The sequence below is a fragment of the Polyodon spathula genome, chromosome 7 (assembly GCF_017654505.1).
Source record: "Polyodon spathula isolate WHYD16114869_AA chromosome 7, ASM1765450v1, whole genome shotgun sequence".
In the NCBI taxonomy this organism is placed as follows: domain Eukaryota; kingdom Metazoa; phylum Chordata; class Actinopteri; order Acipenseriformes; family Polyodontidae; genus Polyodon; species Polyodon spathula.
This window is the reverse complement of record NC_054540.1, coordinates 25,250,560-25,269,569: the sequence shown is the minus strand read 5'-3', so window position 1 is coordinate 25,269,569 and position 19,010 is coordinate 25,250,560. Positions and strand designations below refer to the sequence as shown.

The window sequence follows — 19,010 nt, the reverse complement described above, 5'->3', positions numbered from 1 at the left end:
ACGTGGAATTAAAAACTCAAAGTTTTACAATCATGAAAGCTAACTCTGATACTACTTTGTATGAGATTTTTTTTTATAAACAAGTGGCCAGGATAATACGTCACCGATATGTACTTACATGCATCTCAACTTAAGTTTCAATAGCCTCGTTTTATTATTCACGCAAAATTAAGAGGGCAGTTTGTAGCCAATAAATTAATACATTTCACTATGACAGTATCTTTTTTCAGAAGGAATATATTGTATATAAGAATACGCAGCATATTTAGACGATTTTATTTAATTCATGCTAAACACACTCGCAACAGCTCACCAGAAAGGAAAAAAAAAAAGCGGCACTGCCTTTTTCAAGACAAGCCCAACCCATTTCAGAGGGACGGGGTGGGAATATACTTTTTTTTTTTTTTTTAGTGGTAGTTGTATTTATTTATTTTTTTAGTAGTAGTTTTTCTTAGTTGAACTGGAAAGCATGATTCTAAAATACTGATGACTTGCATACACATTGACACCAGTCAATCACGCAACCCGCGACTCTCAAAAAAATAAAGCGATATTTTAAAAATGCAAGCCCAAGCAACTGTGCCTACAGTGAACATTAGTATTTTCCATTGGTTGAGGCTATATTTGTTCCTTCCACCAATGAGATAACAAATAGCTAAATAGTTGCCCCGAACATGGCGGATAGATTAACGCAGTTGCAGGATGCTGTTAATTCAGTAAGATTTTCTGTTTATTTGTGTAATAATATACACCAAGGATACTTAACAAAACCGAAAAGATAGTCATTTCTTAAACACCAGCGATAATATTAGCACTTTTTCCCCTCAATGGTCCTGATACGTGATAAAATTAATACGGCAAAGGCATTAGAAATTGTTGCAAAACGTAGTATATAGTTTGTATTTGTATGTATTTTTCAAATTAACTAAATGCCAGTTACACGCATAATAACGACTACATTTAATTATGAACAGAAACGAAAGGTGCATATAATTTTTGAACTAAAACAAAAATAACATTATAAATGTTGTGCTCAGACATGTTGAAGCAGTCAAGTACAGTACTCAGTCCAGTATGCATAGACCTGTTCATTTAAGCACTGTATAAAATGTTGATTGTATTGTTTTCATATAATCGTTTCTGTGCGTGTCCCGATAGCTTGCAGATCAGTTTTGCAATGCAATTGGTGTCCTCCAGCAGTGTGCACCACCAGCTTCATTCAGCAACATTCAAACTGCTATAAACAAAGACCAGCCCTCCAATCCAACAGAAGGTAAGTGAGTGTGTGTTGGAACACGGTATGGAATACAGTTAATTAAAGTGCACCAGTAGGCACTGTTTTCAGGAAGCATATGGGTCTGCTGTTATGTGTTATTTATTTATTTATTTATTTGGGGGTGGGGGGAGGTGGTGCCTTACCCTAAGCGTGGTAACGTTTGTATCCACCAACAGAAACTATCAGGGACATGTGTTGTGTTTTTTTGTGGTAGGCGTTAAAAAGTGGTACACCGTGTATGACACTTGCCCAGGCATGCGCAAATTATTTTAACTCAGAAAATGGGGAAAATGCCCATCTGAAAGGGGTAGCATGTACTGAGTTTGGAACTTAGTTATTTTTTAGCGTATTATTTTCTGACCAAGGGACAAGTGTTGGTACGCATGCCACATTCTGACGATGTACCACTTTCTGTCCCTCCACTGGCAAAGCCAATGTGACAGCAGTTCTCAACGGGGGGAGGGTTCTAATAAAACAGTAATTACAATATGATAATAACAATCTGTACATTCTAGTACACCTTTTTTTGAGTGTTTTTTTTTTTTTTTAACAGTGGGTTTGGTATTCTATGCATGGGATGACATCTGTACACAAGATACAGTGTAGAAATACTTCAGTTTAATTGATTTCTGATATGTGATTTATAATTCTCGCTGTTGCTCAGTTTAGGTGGCAAGTAAAACAAATTAAGGTGGGGCGTGATTCTAAAAAGGTTGAGAACCCCCTGCAATATGCAATGTGTAGTTTTGTTTTTTAAATTTTGTATTATACTTATGACTTAATCAATCCCAATATTGTAAAGAACTGCATTGTCCGAAGCATATCACTGAGGCTATGAAAACTGGTGTCACAGCCCAGCTTTTGATACACTGCTTTCACAATGCAATTGTCTACAAGTTACCTGTGAAGTGAGATCCGTCATTCAGTCTTCATGATGTTGTTATAGCCAGGTGTGTCCCATCATGCTAATTTTTTTGTATTCCAACCCATATTTTGTTTTAAACAAAAATAATTGGAAAGGAAATCAGAAAAGCCCAGCTGGGTAAATTGAAATAATTTTACATACTCCTTTCTCTTGAAATCTGAAAGTGATTAATGGAAGCATTTGTTAATCGTACAAGTAAGTCAGTGGGGTGTTATATGCATCATACACATGGTGAGGGGTCATATGCAAAAGACATGTCCCCTCAACATCACATGACCAGCATGACAGTAAACATAGACCCAGTGAAGCGTCCTTACCTTTGTATACCGGTAAGTTAGTAATCGGCAGATGCATCAACTGCACAAAGAGCACAGCGTGTGGATTTCGCTAACTCTACTGTGCAGAATAATTTTTTTTTCCTATGTGCAAATATTGTGACTTTCTTCCTATGCATCGGGACGCTGGACATTTGCTAGGAAATCGGGACTGTCCCGAACATGTAGGGCCTGTTGGCATTTATGCTAAGTTAGCACTGCTCCTGTTTCCAGCAATAGTCCGTCACCCGTAATTCATTTGAGCACATTGTTTTTTTTTTTTTTGCTCAGACATCAACAGTCGGGGGCTTGTTTCTATAGTGCGAGATCGTAAGTTCAAGTATGATAGGACTTTCAATCAGTAATCACCTGCAGTCTGTGTGAGCAACGTTATAGAAACGCTACTCAAAGAAAGGATCCTCGAGGAGGTTCGGAAGCATTTAAACTAGAAAGGAAGGGGGAGAAATCAACAAAAAAACAGAAGGGAGACTGCATCAAAATAAGGGCAACAACTCAGGTAAGACAGCCATTAAATGTATTTATCTAAATGCTAGAAGTCTCAGAAACAAAATGTTAGAACTTGAAGCTACTGCTCTAACAAGTAACTAGGATGTGATAGGTGTTATAGAAACTCAGTTATCCGAGAGTGATGGAGACAAACATAATATAAGTGGGTATACACTGTATAGGAAAGGCCGGACAAAAGAGGCAGAGAGGTATCACTATAAATCAAAAATGGTCTTGAAGCCCAGATGTTAAATCCGGAAGAAGTAAACAATGCAGAATCAATATGGGTCAGAATAATGAACACAAGTTCAAAGGGCATAATAATAGGGGTATGCTATAGACTGTCAAATTTAGGCACCGAGCAAAATAATTTGTTATCCAATGACATTAAAAATGCGTGCAGCAAAGGAGAAGTCATATTAATGGGGGATTTCAACTCCCCCCCCCCCCCCCCCCCCCCCATAAAACTGTGAAAACCCGGTGGGGAGCACGTGAGACGAAATTGAAATGGTGGAAATGACAAATGACTGCTTCCTAACGCAATTTATTAAGGCACCAACTAGAGGGGAGGCATGTCTTGATTTAGTCTTTTCAAATAACAAAGACAGAATAACTAAAACAGAGGTCAGAGGACCATTGGCAAACTCAGATCACAGCATAGTCTCATTAGAGGTGCTTTTTAAAACCCTAAAAGTAATGACTAAAACTAAGGTTTACAGTTTTAGGGTGGCAAACTATGAAGTAATGAAAGAGTAGATTGGAGTAAAATAGAGAAAACATCCACGGAAAAAGGATGGCTATTTTTGTAGTACTAGAGGCACAAAACAATTGCATCCCAAAAGTAGACAAATCTAAATCAAAATTACCAAAATGGTTTAATAGATAAATAAAAAATATTCAGAGAAAAAGGCAGTTTACAGAGCATTTAAAAGGGACCAAGAACAAAGTAGACAGAAAGAGCACTTGGAACTGCAAACACAAATGGAGATTATGTAAAGGGGCATTCAGAAGAGAAAATAGGCACTTTTTTTACACAGAGAATTGTGAGGGTCTGGAACCAACTCCCCTGTTATGTTGTTGAAATTGACACCCTGGGATCCTTCAAGAAGCTACTTGATGAGATTCTGTGATCAATAAGCTCATGCAACCAAATGAGCAAGATGGGCCGAATGGCCTCCTCTCATTTGTAAACTTTATGTTCTTATGTGCCACTAACCCCTCCAACTCATTCTAAGCATCTGTATAGCACCAAGATCTATTGTGTGCTAATTGTCTAGGCTACTAAGTATTCCAATTGAAAAATAAAAATTGGAAGCTGTGTGGTCCAGTGGTTAAAGAAACAGGCTTTTAACCAGGAGGTTCCCCAGTTCAAATCCCAGCTCAGCTATTGACTCATTATGTGACCCTGAGCAACTCACTTAACCTCCTTGTGCTCCATCTTCCAGGAGAGATGATGTAAGTGACTTTGCAGCTGATGCATAATTTACACGCTCTAGTCTTGTATATTGTAAAATGCTTTGTGATCGTGGTCCACTATGAAGGCAATATATAAAGATTATTATTATTAGGCTTCCTAGCCAAAGTCTGGGAAGCCTATTGTTATTAAGATTTTTTTTTTTTTTTTTTTCCTTCCCAAAACTTTAAACTGCTGTTGCTTCGAAGCTGTGTGACTGATCAGGTTTCGACTTGGCAGCTAACAAGCTGGATACTTTGGCTGTCTGATGCTGAAAAATTTTTGCTGCTGCATCCTTGCAATTGGTGCCGTGACGCATTTTTCGATAAAATCTTTCGAAATCTTCTTCTTGGGAACCGGTGAAGCGATTGATCTGAAACTTGGCATATATCATACGCATCCAAACCCGCTTCAAGTTTGCAAAGCAGAAGTAGTGTGATAAATTTTAATGTCAAAATGGCTGCCACAAATCTTATCAAAACACGCCCCCTAAAAACAAACTTCTACTGTTTGAAAACCGTTTGTCCAACAAACTCCAAACTTGGTAGTTATCGTCCCAGTAACAATGGGATACAAATTTGTGAAAATGGTGATGTTTTATAAAACAAGGTGGCCGCCGCTTATCCGTTTACATTTGAAATTTAAACCTGTGTCAGTTGACAAACGATTTACTTGACTTAGTCCAAACTTCACAAGCATCTTCCCTGATACTGTATCAATACAACTGGCTTTTAAAAAATTGTGTTGACCAGAAACGAAAATGGCCGTTTGATGCATTTCTTAGAAACCTTTCGAAATCATCTTCTTGGGAACCGATGAAGCGATTGATCTGAAACTTGGCATATATCATCAGCATCCAAACCTGCATCAAGTTTACGAAGCAGAAGTTTCTGCGATAAATCTTATCGAAACACACCCTTAACAGCAAACTGCTGCTATTGAACACAGTTTCACCAGCAAACTCCAAACATGGTAGTTTTTGTCCCAGTAACAATGGAACACAAATATGTCAAAATGGTTATGTTTTATAAAACAAGATGGCCGCCAGGTGTATGTTTACGTCTGAAATTTAAAACGGCCTCAGTTGCCAAACGGTTTACGTGACTATCTCGAAACTTCACAAGCATCATCCTTGACACTAGTAATACAACTGACTTTTAAGAAACTTGCGTTAAACAAGATGGCTGCCTGACACATTTTTGAAAAAAAAACCTTTCAAAATCTTCTTCTGTGGAACAGTTAAAGTTGCTGATTTTAAACTTGGCACATTGAGAACTAAACATGCTTAGAGGGGTACTGTTACTGGGGCTTGGGAGCCGTAAAACTGCCTGGCAGTTCTAGTTGTTGTTGTTGTTATATTATTATTATTATTATTATTATTATTATTATTATTATTATTATTATTATTATTATATAAAGATTATTATTATTGTGCTCCCAACATTGTTCTAGCCTGACACAACATTGTATGATATAGAAACAGGCCCTGGCCCCCAGCTCTTTCAGGTGACCAGATTATAACTACAGTTATTTAAAAAAAAAAAAAAAAAAAAAAAAAAAAGTTTTTATTTTCTTCGGTCCCAGTGGGATGCAGGGCATGTTGGTTTGGCAACAAAATAGATACATAAAGAATGACATGTATGTAATATTCTTAACACCCTATAAGGAAATTGAAAACATCAATCGTAGAAATAATAACACATGTTAAGGAGGGGTGTTTCTAAATAAATCCAGATTAATCTTGCTAAAACAAATACAATCATTTTTAAAAGAGAAACTTGGACTAGGTAATGAGGCAGACTTTACATTATAGAGATGCACCGCTTCAGCTCAGACGGATGTTGCAGTGTTAAATCAGCGGAGTTGGCCATCTTGTGTGTGTATATAGAAGATCTTTGATGCTACTGCTTCTCAATTTCTATGCAGACTCAAACCTGGCAGACTCGTTGGTAGATAATCGAAGGCAGCAGCGGCATTGTCCCGCCCTTCCAGTATGATTGACATTCAGTGAGAAATGTTAGCGTGAAAAGATTGTGGCAAAATTAAAAACTAAATAAATAAATAAATAAATATATAAATAAATAACGAAATATACTACATAGAAAAACATATTTATTTATTTGTTTATTTATTTATTTATTCTTTAATTTTGTTTGTATTCTTTTAATATCCTCTATACTTGTAGGTCTTTTCCACAGTACAGAAAGGCTATTTCTTGAGAATCTTTCTGCTGAATTTATTTAAGGCTACATTCACACTGGGGCAGTTTCAAACGAACTCGGTCTGGCTCGTTTCGTTTGAAACAATGTATCAGTGTGCTTACTATTAACAAAGGGACCGAGTTGGTTTGGATGCAAACTAAAGTTTTTTTTTTTTTTTTTTTTTTTTTTTTTTGGTCCTTTTACAGTTTTCAGGACCGAGTTGGTTTGTGTTCACAATGCAGTTTTCAAGTGCAGTCAGTTATATAAAATAACACAATAATAATTTAAAAATTAAACATTGTGTCTATTTATTGCAGATCATAACAATCCATTATTTTCTTTATGTTGTCATCTAGTCAAAACATTGTTAAATGTACAAAAAGCCAGATTTAAAACATAGATCAGCTGCTACCATTTAAACCTATGGTGTACACATAATCAGAATGATTAAACAAATAATCCAGTAGATTGTTTGTTTATTTTATTTAATGGTGCTAACGTACAAACTAATAAATTACTCTGATTAACATGCTGAGCAGGCTTTGTATTTTTATAAAAAAAAATTTAAATTGCAAAACATTTTCCGACCGGGACAAAATATTAAGGCTGAAAATTGAGATTGTCACAGTTTTCCCCGGATGTCCGATAACCCTAATGCAGTTCCCCAAGAATTTTTTGTTTTTTGGCTCTACTTGTTTCCTCACAATATGATATAAACTGTGAAATGTTTATTTCCAAGTGGTGTTGCCCTGTGTAGTTTGTTTCCTATGTGCAAAAGGACCAAGTCCAGGTGTTGTTCCTATTGAGGTTTAACAAGCAGACCAGACTCTGCGATTGCCAAGAGGAGTGAGAACACCTCTTTAGGTGAACTCAGTACAGTTAGTTTCCCAAGCGAACTTTGTTGTTAACACATCACACCACACATACCAAACTGTACAGAGTGTGGACCAAACCCTCTAAATGAACTTAGTGTGACAACCTAAGTTAACTTTCCGTGGCAAGTATGTATATAACTCTAATTTGAGATTTATTTGCAGGTTGAAATTATATATATAATGTGTGTGTGTGTGTGTGTGTGTGTGTGTGTGTATATATATATATATATATATATATATATATATATATATATATATATATATATATATATATATATTTATTTATTTTTTTATTTTACCTGTCAACACTTTCAGAATACGCCCAGCTTTTCGCTGCCTTGATAGCACGGACTGCAAAGGATGTTGATGTGCTGATTGATTCACTGCCTAGCGAGGAGTCTACCGCAGCATTGCAGGTACCTTGTAAGACACTCTGACACTGTTTTAATATTGCATATCTGTACAAATGGGATTTATTAATCTATCTCTTTATGTAAAGTACTGAATTTATCAACTTCAGCTACATGGTAACAAGTCATGAAAAGAGTAGGTCTCTTATTTATTGTTTTTTGCTCCCCGATTTGATATGGAATAAATTAGTCTAAACATTTACGTCAGTGCTTGGTATATTATATTGTGTGACTTTAGATGCTTATCCATAGCTCTTTCAAGAATGTAATTGGTCTTTAGGGCAGTGTGGATTTAGCATATCTGAAAGATTTGATTTGAAGATGTCCTTCATTACAAATAATTTTATATCCATAACAATGACTTATTTCTACGTTTGCACACTGGGGCCACAACATGTTAAATATTGTGAGTTACAAATAGAAGCACGTACCACAAAGCAGTGTTTGAGTTGCCTTATAGAGCTCTTGCTTGTGAGCTGTTAATTTACTGTATGTTGCACCTTCACCTATGTCATTTTTATTCATTTTCTTTCTTCTTTTTTCTCTGAATTGATACAGCAGTTAAGTGTCAAGATTTTATATTTTCAATATACCGGTATGTGGTTGTGTGCATTTTAAGAAGTATGAACACATATGCTGTAACTGCCATTTCCTGTATGCATTGCCTAACATATTAGCGGGCTTTCATTCTCACTAAATGCAGCTAAATGGCCTGTTTTTTTTTTCTTTATTTCTTCTTTTCACTGAATAAAACTAAAAAATTTGGACAATGCAGTGGTTTCTTCAACATCTCAATCCAACAAGTTAATTTGGAGATGCCAGCTCTAGAATGCATAGAAATAATGTAGTTGCTCCGCAACATCTTTTGTGGGTTTTACAGTCTGCCTGCCCATATTTTATAAGGCTTTGCAGTGAAACCTCAGACATGTTATAAAGCACTTAAATTATATAAATAACAATCAAATAGATGCACATGTATTCTTAGAAACCCTTTGTGAGTGCAGTGTACATTCCAGAATGCATAAACATGCAAAAAATTCTAATGATCATCTGTGATCTGAAACACATAAGGTTGTTCCGTTACATTTGCAAGTGCCGAATTTAAGGTGATCAAGGTGGCAAACGTACCTTTTTAATGTAAGTTTATTACACTATATTTCAAAAGCAACTTGGTCAGTTAAATAGCTGTTAAATAACTGATGTTTGTATTAGCATGAAGGTTTTATAACATGCTTGCACTTGGTTAACATTTAAGCTAAACCTTAATATATAGTGGTTGATAACCACAAAAAGGCAGTTAATTTTAGAAGAGTAATTTCCATTTTAAGTGATGAAAAGATTAGGTTACTTTATGTAACACATTTCTGAAAGTGGTTGGAAAATCTCCTGCAGTAATCAAATTCTGCTCCTGACACCAATTGTTCATCGTCATCATTGCCTAATAGTCACTGGTAAACGGCTCTAACTGACTCATGTCAGGAGTTTGGTGCAAGTGTTGCCTTAAGGGGTAAAGTTAAGATAAGAAATGCTGAATTGGTGTATAATGATTTTCAATGTACCAGTAATTCATAAAAAAAAAATAAAAAAAAGTATAATTTGACATTTGCATGCTTTTAACTAAAGACACCATTCAACATGCAGTGATCCTTTGTTATAAGCCTGAAATATAATATTGGCATTCCCTAAACACTGAATGCACAATGAAACCTACTTATAATCAAACAAACTCAACTTTCTCTATTCACTATAGCAAATTCCTAAATGCTCAATTGTTTGCATTTTCAGGCTGCAAGCTTGCGCCAGTTGGAGGAGGAGAACCATGAGGCTGCATCCCGTCTTGAGGAGGTGGTTTATCGAGGAGACATGCTGCTGGAGAAGATTCAGAGTGCCTTGGCAGATATAGCTCAGTCGCAGCTCCGGACCAGAAGTGGAGCACCCAGCCAGCAAGTTCCTGAGTCTTAACAGCAGGGGGCAGCACATGGCTACAGAAAAGAAGTAAATAGAGCAGACCTTGTGGGCTTCATCCATTAACACTGCAAGCTAGAATTTGTTTTATGTAGTTTTTGTTTAAGACTATTTAACATGGTAAAGTTGGATTGGAGAGTTTACAGGTTTTTCTTTGGGTATAATCTGCCAAATGCTATTTGTTATTTATAAATAGGCCATGCATTCACAGGTGACGATAGGAAAGTAACTCGTCCTAGCATTTGAAGGCCTTATATGCTTTTCATTATTAAGTGGTCGTGATATTGTCACTTGCAGAAATGTTTTTCTTTTTAGCTTGGTGCCTGCAGTGGTACAATCACACATGGTTACAAAATTGTTCAATCCAAGTCTTTAATGAGACTATTTAAATACAGTACATTTTGAAATACATAATGGAGTCTGTGTGATAAGGGTGAACATATTCAAAATGAATTAAGCATTTTAAACTGTATTTGTACTGATATATTTAATATACTCTTTCAAAGTTTTTTTTTTTTTTTTTTTTTTTTTTAAATAAACCTGATTGATGTCTTGTTAAAGCAACACTGTAACCCTAAAAGCACTGAAATGTTTGTGTATTTCTAGATACGATATTAAAGTATGAATCAGTGAAAGACAATAAGGGTTTGGGGGTTAAAAGTCAAGTGTCAGAATTTACTGTAGTATAATAAGGATTGCTAATACTAAGTGGATGAAATAACAAACTAAAATTGCATTCTGGTTTCTGTTGTGGTGGCTGAGAGGTAGCAAATTTTATAAATCCACTGAAATCAGCAAGAGGTTATACTACCTCACAAAAAAAAATGTGAAAAAGAGAGAGATCGAAGCGCTAAAACAGTTTCTCAGTTTGTGGTTTAGCTATTTTGGTGAGTTCCGGAAACAAGCAGTGGGTGTGAGGTAATGACGAGAGCTGTTTAGGAAGTGAGTGTTTACTGGTTAACTAATGGTTTGTATTAGTTAACCAGTACTGAATGGTGTTCTGGGTGAATTGATACTTTAATTCCATGTTAGATGGCCCATGCCTTGTGCTAATTTAGGATCCTTGTTTTTAATCCCACTCTGGTTCTTCTACATGTGTTGTCTAAATAATCAATCTGAATCAGAATGCTGTTTGCAGTGTGTGGTTATTTCCTGTCCTGCCAAGTGCTCTGTCCCAAAGCATAACACTTGCTGTCTTGCTTACTTGCTATATCCAACAATTTTGTTCAGCCCAGGATCTACCTGCAAACACTGACTAATTATCATCTTGCTTGCACTGTAACAGCAATTACCTGTTTTGTTAATTCCTCAGGAAGCTGGCCTTTGAGGACTTTTTACAGTGATTGACATTAATTGGCATTTCATTCAGGATTAAGAAAGTCAATGGCTCCCAATGCAACTATGGTAAGTGAGCCCTAGTCGCAAGGCAGTCTTAACACAAAGTGATTTAGTAAAATGCTAAAAAGCAATTCAGGACTTAAATGTTTGAGATGAAATACAGTGGTTTACCTATCTGCTTATTAGCACTTGCTTTGCATTTACCTTTTGACAAAAGAGAATGAGAGCTAGTAGTCTGACAGAAATAGCTGACTTTTTTCTGTCAAATTTTTAATGGGTTCAGAATTTTCGGATTTAATAATAAAGTGAATTTTAATAATACAAGAACTTATATTTTAAATGAATCCTAATTTACTGGAAATAGCAATATAATATTTGAAAAAATACAATGTGGTGCCTAATTAGCCTAATTTGTACAAGACCTGAGAAAATGTATCTTTTGAAAACAACATTGGGCAGCAGTGAAAAATTACACCCTAATTTACTAAGAGTAATAATGTAAAGTCAGCTGTTCTGTCATTCTGTGAAGTAGCCTACAGTAAAACTGAGCTTAGCTGGGAATTTTTATATATATATATATATATATATATATATATATATATATATATATATATATATTATATAAGTATATATATAGTAATGTGAAGTAACAACATGTTCTATTTATAGACAGTTACACCATTGTTGTTACCACATAATTTAATGATGTCAGGCCAGTGAATAAGTCATTGTTCACAAATAAAAATTCAGGACCCCAGATGTCTAAGTTACCAGACATTAACATCAGCAGTGGAGCAGTTGAGTCCCAGGGTGCTAAACGATCCCTAAAAGGAACTGGCACAAGCTCTTTAAAAACAAGACTGTTTACACAGAAGTTTTGAAAGGAAGGGTTGGTTAGTGGTTAGCAGGTGTGGCAGTTCATTGCATCAGAAAATGTAAGACCCAGACTCCTCTAAATGTTCCATTTATCCTTAAAATATATATTTTTTAAATTTTTTTTTTCATTTAGCATTCAATTATTTTAACCCTATTTTTCTTTCAGATTTGAGAGAAGCAAATTGCCTCTTTTCACCTGCTGAACTTAAACAGCGGGTCTTGCCGTGTCTGCCTGGACTCCTTTTAGCACCTGATCATTGAAAAACAAAAATTATACAATGCAACCAGGTTTCTGTTAAGATAAACTTAATGCATTTGGAGACTCATTGACTCAACATACCATGAACCATGCTACAAATGAACCTGATCATTAAGGGCCTTATTCTCACTTGGTATACACACTATTTATGCGCTGGAAGAAGGGCTTTCAGATGGCGTATAAACCCTTCTTCCAGCGCATAAATGGAGCATAGGGCCCTAAGTAAATAAAATTAAGTTTTTGTGGAAACCAGGAGTCAGGAAAGTGCCATTTTCCATTTTTCCAGTCTGGGACCGTGGGTCTAATGACTTAATATTGAAATGCACAGTCCCTGCTTATAGTTATGTCTCATCTGAATTAAAAAAAAAAATACCAGGTTAACCATTTGCTATTCTATTTCATTCATAAATAAATGGTAGATAAATAAGAAATATGGTACCTAAAAAAAAAATATCTACTGCACATATTGGACACAACAGCTGATTTCCTAAACACTGTGACATTCACACTTAACCACAGTACTGAAGTAAAAGTAGCTTATGATGGTTAGTCATTACATATGCAGCTTACCCTACCCTTATAAAAGTTTACCACAGTATTTTTGCAGTTTTGCCATGAATTTACTATACATTTTTCCGTAGTTTACCCATGTTTATTAATATGCTTACCATAACTCGCTATTGTTTAAATTGCTTACCTTTGCTTTACCACGCTTTCAATATACTTTATTACTATTTGGCATGGTTTTACTATGGCAAACTTGTATAAAGGCAATGCAGGTGTATCACATGTTCTGCCTACATAGATTTTTTATTTTTTCTGTATTCTAAGGGTTAACTTCCGCTTATTAACTTCCACCATCACGATTATGGCCCCCTGCACTAATTTCTTATTCCCCCCTTTCAGTGTTTTGCTTGTATCGATATTACAGCCAACAAACTAAAGGAACAGCAGTCCTAAATATGGCACACTTGATCATTTGGAATGTCATGTGGTACATCTCCTTTGCAGAACATTGCCTCATGTGCCTGCTTTATTTTGGGACATGTCCGAAATATACCCAATTGGTCCTCTGTTGGTTTTAAAAAAAATAATAATAATAATAAAAATAATAATAATAAATAAATTGTAAAACACATTTTTCACTTAAAAATGTTACAGCAACTCTTACTACTGTTCCCAGGTTTGTGATGTTTGTGTATAAAAAGACAGCTAGATAACCTTGAATTCCCAGCTTGCTGTCATTTTCAGTAGGGACTACTTTTCCTTACATAACAACTATGTATGCCATTTAATAACCCTGAGTGAGGATATAAAACACGAGTCAGTAAATGTACACAAGTGTTAAGGGGTGGATTCTTGGCTGAAAGCTTTCTGGTGGTTCACTTAGAAATGGTGCTTTAAGGTTGTGGACATAATGTGCATCTCTTGGTGATGTATCCGGACCTTTTACAGACCTGTGTCTGCTCTGATCGTTCATGTCACTTCAAGGATTTCCAGGTAACTACCATTGACAGAAATTGTGTTTGAGAGACTGGCTGACATTATAAAATATTTTGTGTTCATGCCAAGAATACGTCAGTATTGAGACACAGAGTGAAGAGTATATTGGTATGATGGTTATTTGTTTAGAACCTCCCTAAACCTCAAATGCAAAGCTTTACAATAATACAAGAGTTTTTAGAATTAGGATTAATTTGTACGGAATTATTAAAAGTTTTGTAGCATTAAAATTGTGTTTGCCTTTTTAAAAACTAAACAATACATCAGCACAACTGCGATTAAAAAAAAAACCGGTTTGTTATAAATTTATGAACTAATCAATAATACGTGTTGTATATTTGATCATTAAATAAATGTAGTCTACAGAAAAAATCTTTTGACTTTGAATGTAACAGCAGGACAGCTAGCAGCAGTTGCTCACGCAAAAACAGGATTAACCCCGAGAATTCATTATCAGCTGTGAGCACAAATGACTAGTACATTATTTAAAGAACGACGTTTGCTTTATATGTTGAGAGGAGGTCGGACCCTGTCACGCCTACATTTCTGATTGATCCAGAAGATTTGTCGACAACATTATTCTTTTTCTGCATTGGCTTTTCTCCCCGCCAATCAGTCCGTAATGGGATGCGTGCGTGAGGTTTAATTAAGCAGGAACAGGAAAGACTGGTTACATTGTTACTAACAGGGAAACAGCAAGGTTGTATCTGGAATTAAAATTAACAAATAGAAAGTTTAAAAACATTTCCGAGGCAATAATTACCGTTTTCCTGCCTCATGGATTTGCGCAAACCATTGTTTTAATCATAGTCTGTGGGCGACCAGCAAGATTTGATCAGAACCTGAGGGTTGTTTGGCTATAGTCACTTGTAATTGTTTAACTCGGGGATAAGTAAATTATATAGACATTCGTTTGATGTAAAGAAGCAATATTGACAACTAAGGGAGAAGAAAACGATCGGTGAGTCAATCTCACTTTTTTAAAGTGTTATTTTAATGGAGGTCATCTTATCCTTTTGGAATGCTATGTACAACCGAATATATCATGCAGCGCGAGATAGGCTTTCCAAGGCTTTTAGTTCCATATATTTTTGGAAATGTTATAACAATCTGAGATAGATGTTGCATATGACGATAACATATATAACACGGATATTACTAGAACACATACATTTAGATATGTGAACATGCTCTCCTTTTAAAGCCAGGCATGGGAGGTGGTTGTGTTAATTACTGGGATCGTAACCAAACGCAGTTTTGCGACACAGCATCAGCACGAGTAACATCTGGCAAGTAAAAGCAGGCTGGAGAAAAACAAATAAATCGTAGTGTTACATTTATTTCAGTACTGTCCAACATTGTACTTGTCATGTCACATGTTAGATAATACCAAAATATTTGAAGTGAAGGAATTGCTTTGACGTTTGAAAGGAAGCTCTGCAGTGGCCAGTGCAGGTCTGATGTTTGTTATACGAGTATCATGATGATCCTTGTGGTGGCATTTGTTTTTGTACATTGTGTTTGCAGCAGGTTCCAATGTATGGCTTCATATTTGTGAATGAAAACAATTTAATGCCCTTAAAATATGTTCTATAAAAATAAATATTGGAAAAAACAAAGTAGCCTAATTGCTATTAATTTAGCATACCACACATTTAATTATGAAGTGGTTTGTTCTAGGAAGCATCATTTTGTCATGTCAAAAGTTGTTGGTTTTTTTTGTTTTTTGGGGAGGAGGGGGGGGGGGTGTTATTGAATTTATCACAAAACATTACCTATGGGACTAAAGCCATCCTTAAAATATTAAACAGGTGGTTACTGGATTAAATCTATACATGCATTTATCTAAAGACTCATACAATACCCTTAGATTACCCTAATCCTTAGATAAATAAATACCAAAATTATTTATCAGAGCTGTCCTGTTCCTGGTGGGGGAGTGTTTCTGTACAAAAACCTGCTAAATTAATATTGTACAGTATTTATGATGCTTTTGAATCAAAACAAGTCCAAATTTGGAGGTGTACCTGCTGAAGATAAACTTGTTCATCAACATACATATTTCTGTGGCATGTTGCACTGCTTGCTTGCAGAGAAGCTGTCAGGCAAGCACAATAGTAACCTTGTTTGTAGGTTATTTGCATAACATGCATTGACCTCAACTGTTGACCTGTGTTCTGAAGAGCAGACTATTGGTGCAGTAGGATCAAGTGTCATTGAGGTGCAATATGTTTTGGCTGCTTCCTGAAACCCATATTTTGTTGTTTCTACTGATCTGTCAGAGACCAAAATGATGCAATTCTGAGCTTCGGATAATCAATAGTAAACTCTGAGGAAAATCAGAACAGCTGCTTTCACAGACCTATTGCATTTATCTTGGACCAGTTTCCTGGTCAGGCCAGACAAATGTTAGCTAGCTCCTTCAGTGAAGTGTATGAACACAAATGAAAGTGCAAGCTTTGGTTTATTTCAACTATTATGCTAGACATGGTTTTCAAGAAAGAGCAGTGTAAGATGTTAGAAGTCAATAGTTTGAATTGTTTGAGACAACTATTCCATAACAAACCAGGACAACACGGTGCCATCACAGATTGTAATGACACTTGTTACATTTTTTTTTTTAATTGGAAAGCTCAATTACAAGTTGCAGCTTGCTTGGACCAGCAGTTCAGAAATTAGAGGGTCACAGCTAGTTTTAGGTTTTGAGCAGACCCACTGACATTCAAAGTGCTATATCTCAGGATCCATTGGCGATACAGAGGCATGATTGACCAAACAATTTCCAACTAAATGACATCAAGTTATTAAAATGACATTAAAAGTCAATAACCTTTAACTATGACCTTTGACCATGGAAATATAAAAAGTAAAAGTTGAACATTTGAACTAAAGAATAACCATTTTTAGAAACACAATTAATTTATATATACTCATCTTTAAAAAAATAAAATAAATAAAAAATTGCATGTTGAATAACCCAGCTGCCTTCTTGTCAGCTTGACTGCTATTGTATTTCCTGTTGGTGGAAGAGGTCATATTGGGAATCTGAATTTCATAGAGCAAATTATTAGAAGGAACCCAGCAGGCTGATATTTCACTGAGGTAATTAGTAAACTAGAAATCATTGTCTCACAGACAGGATATGAAGGATCTTACTTTAAAGTCATTAACTTTTCTCCTGCTCCAGTTTTCTCCAACTTTGGTGCTCTAGCTAACAACTGTGGATGATAAACTTTGGCTCAATTCAGAGACTTTCACCAGACTGAGAAATGGGCATAATATGATACAATCACTTTGATCCTCTATACATTCTGAACCGCTGGTCCAGTTGAGCTGTAATTTCAAATTTGGAGTTGCCCAACAAAAAACACCATATGCTGAATTACAGTTTTATGTGGTTCTGTGTTTGTGTCCTGATTTGTCATGGAATGACCCAGTTGTGTGCTTTGTATGCTATAATCACCTTGATTGTGTAATGGAAATAGACCAGTTTGGAACAGCATATAGCTTATTATACAATATGATTATTCAATATTTTAAAAAATGTAAATGATGAACCCTGTCATCAGTTTAATTTACATTTATAGGTGTGTGATGAGCCCTGAACTTCTCTCAGATTATTACCTATTATTATACTGTTATGTCAGATAGACAAAGTGTAGAGTAGAGGAACTTATACTTCATGGTAAACAGCCCAATGTTAGAAACCAGACATATCTTATCAGGAACATGTAACATGTTTAAGGGCAGGGCACAAGGTTATCTAGAACAGCTGCATGGGAGGTTGCCTCTTATCAGAGTAAGTCTGTATGTGATAAGACTTCCTCCCAGCAAATTGTTTTAGTGAAGTTTGTACTGTAAGCGTTCATTGTGTAAAACTGACAAACCCCTCTTTGGTAATACTGATTCTCAATTGTTGTACAGGCAATAGGCTTTTTTTATTGGTATATAAATCACCAGGTACAACTTGTATAGTAAGATAACCAACTAGTATAATATCCTTCTTGAAATGTAATTTAGGCATATACTGTGTTGAATTCTGAATTCCAAGCCCTCTGCACTTAATATTTTACAGAATGTGAAAACAGATCATTTGGAGGATTGATGCATTTAAATGCATTTGTAGGGTGGGTTACATCACTCTTTGAAGATTCAAACCAGTGTTTCCTGACTACAGTGTGCTGTAGTAATTGCTCAAGCCTAGCCCAGTCCTTGGGAGTTGTGCTTATGCAGCTCAAACTGGATATGGATAGACTCTATATTGAAGAGTGTTCTTCACTTGATGTTGTCGGTCCAGGTAATGCTGCTACTGGGTTTGCTTTAAGAAAAAGGTGTTTCTTCAGGTGGCTTCATTTGCACCTCCTAGTCTGGAGTGTTATAAGTAATCTACTATTCTGATAACCTTGTGCTGTGTTGTTACTTCATTGGTATTGCAATGTAGAAAACTGACAGGCAATCTTCCTACTATTACTGTTTCCCATAGTAATACCAGGCATTTACTCGTTTGGATGTGTGGCCTGCCATCTTTATAGTACAGTGGCTTTTTTAAATTCAATGTAAACCTGTTCTTTATTGATTCAATTCTTTTTAGGTTAAACCCACCTTTAGAACAGCAGCTTTAGAAAGTTAAAAAAATTAAAGTCCATCACAACTTGACTTGGATCCAGGTTTTTTGTAATCTGCAGGATGTACATTACAGTAATTGGTTGTGGAAGACAATCCTTACAGTACAATACGTCATGCTTCCATATAATTTATGGTTGGAGCTTTAGAAATACGAAACTCTGACCACTGAGAACAGTAGTTGCAGTTTCCCTTCTCAACTCTCTCCTTCTAAACAAATAGCTGTTGATATTTTCCTATCTTTTGACTACTATTCCCTACAGTGTATGACAGCTATATGATTTTGTGAAGTTACCTTTCCAAAATAGGGATGAAACGATACGCATGAGCCCACTCTTTCACGATACAACAATTATCACAATAGTAGGGGTTATTTTTTTAATTACATTTTTTTTTTAAATTGTCCTTATTACCATCATGATGCCTTCATTTAAGTCTGTCAAAATGGGACTGCAAGTTTTTTTTTCCACCTGCTTTATTTACAC

General features: G+C 35.7%; 2 protein-coding genes across 6 annotated transcripts in view; both read left to right on the top strand.

Annotated features, from left to right (window-relative positions):
- The first annotated feature begins 648 nt into the window (after positions 1–648).
- Positions 649–12,393, top strand: LOC121318414 (mediator of RNA polymerase II transcription subunit 21). Of its 2 annotated transcripts, XR_005950606.1 has the most exons (6): positions 649–716; positions 1,159–1,273; positions 7,867–7,967; positions 9,747–9,956; positions 11,239–11,330; positions 12,307–12,393. XR_005950606.1 is itself a non-coding variant. In XM_041255050.1 (4 exons), exons 1-4 carry the CDS (start codon positions 675–677, stop codon positions 9,921–9,923), a joined length of 435 nt encoding a protein of 144 aa, XP_041110984.1. In that variant the 5' UTR covers positions 649–674; the 3' UTR covers positions 9,924–11,202. The 2 variants fall into 2 exon arrangements, 1 of the variants encoding a protein (XP_041110984.1); XM_041255050.1 differs by lacking the exons at positions 11,239–11,330; positions 12,307–12,393 and having other exon boundaries at positions 9,747–11,202.
- Positions 12,394–13,813: 1,420 nt separating this feature from the next.
- Positions 13,814–19,010, top strand: part of LOC121318413 (serine/threonine-protein kinase 38-like) — a 31,443-nt gene continuing 26,246 nt past the window's right edge. For 2 of the 4 annotated variants that reach the window (XM_041255049.1, XM_041255045.1), the window contains exon 1: positions 14,537–14,863. The gene's annotated coding sequence lies outside the window, so the exon portion shown is untranslated. Of the gene's footprint in view, positions 13,900–14,534; positions 14,864–19,010 lie in introns of those variants that run through there. The other 2 variants (XM_041255046.1, XM_041255048.1) reach the window with 2 other exon arrangements.

What these genes read in the sequence shown, in the direction of transcription:
- LOC121318414 (XM_041255050.1), top strand. Translation starts at nt 675, where the DNA reads ATGGCGGATAGATTAACGCAGTTGCAGGATGCTGTTAATTCA. An exon ending in GCCCTCCAATCCAACAGAAG is followed by an intron (nt 1,274 to 7,866) that starts GTAAGTGAGTGT and finishes CAACACTTTCAG; the next exon opens with AATACGCCCAGCTTTTCGCT. An exon ending in AGTCTACCGCAGCATTGCAG is followed by an intron (nt 7,968 to 9,746) that starts GTACCTTGTAAG and finishes TTGCATTTTCAG; the next exon opens with GCTGCAAGCTTGCGCCAGTT.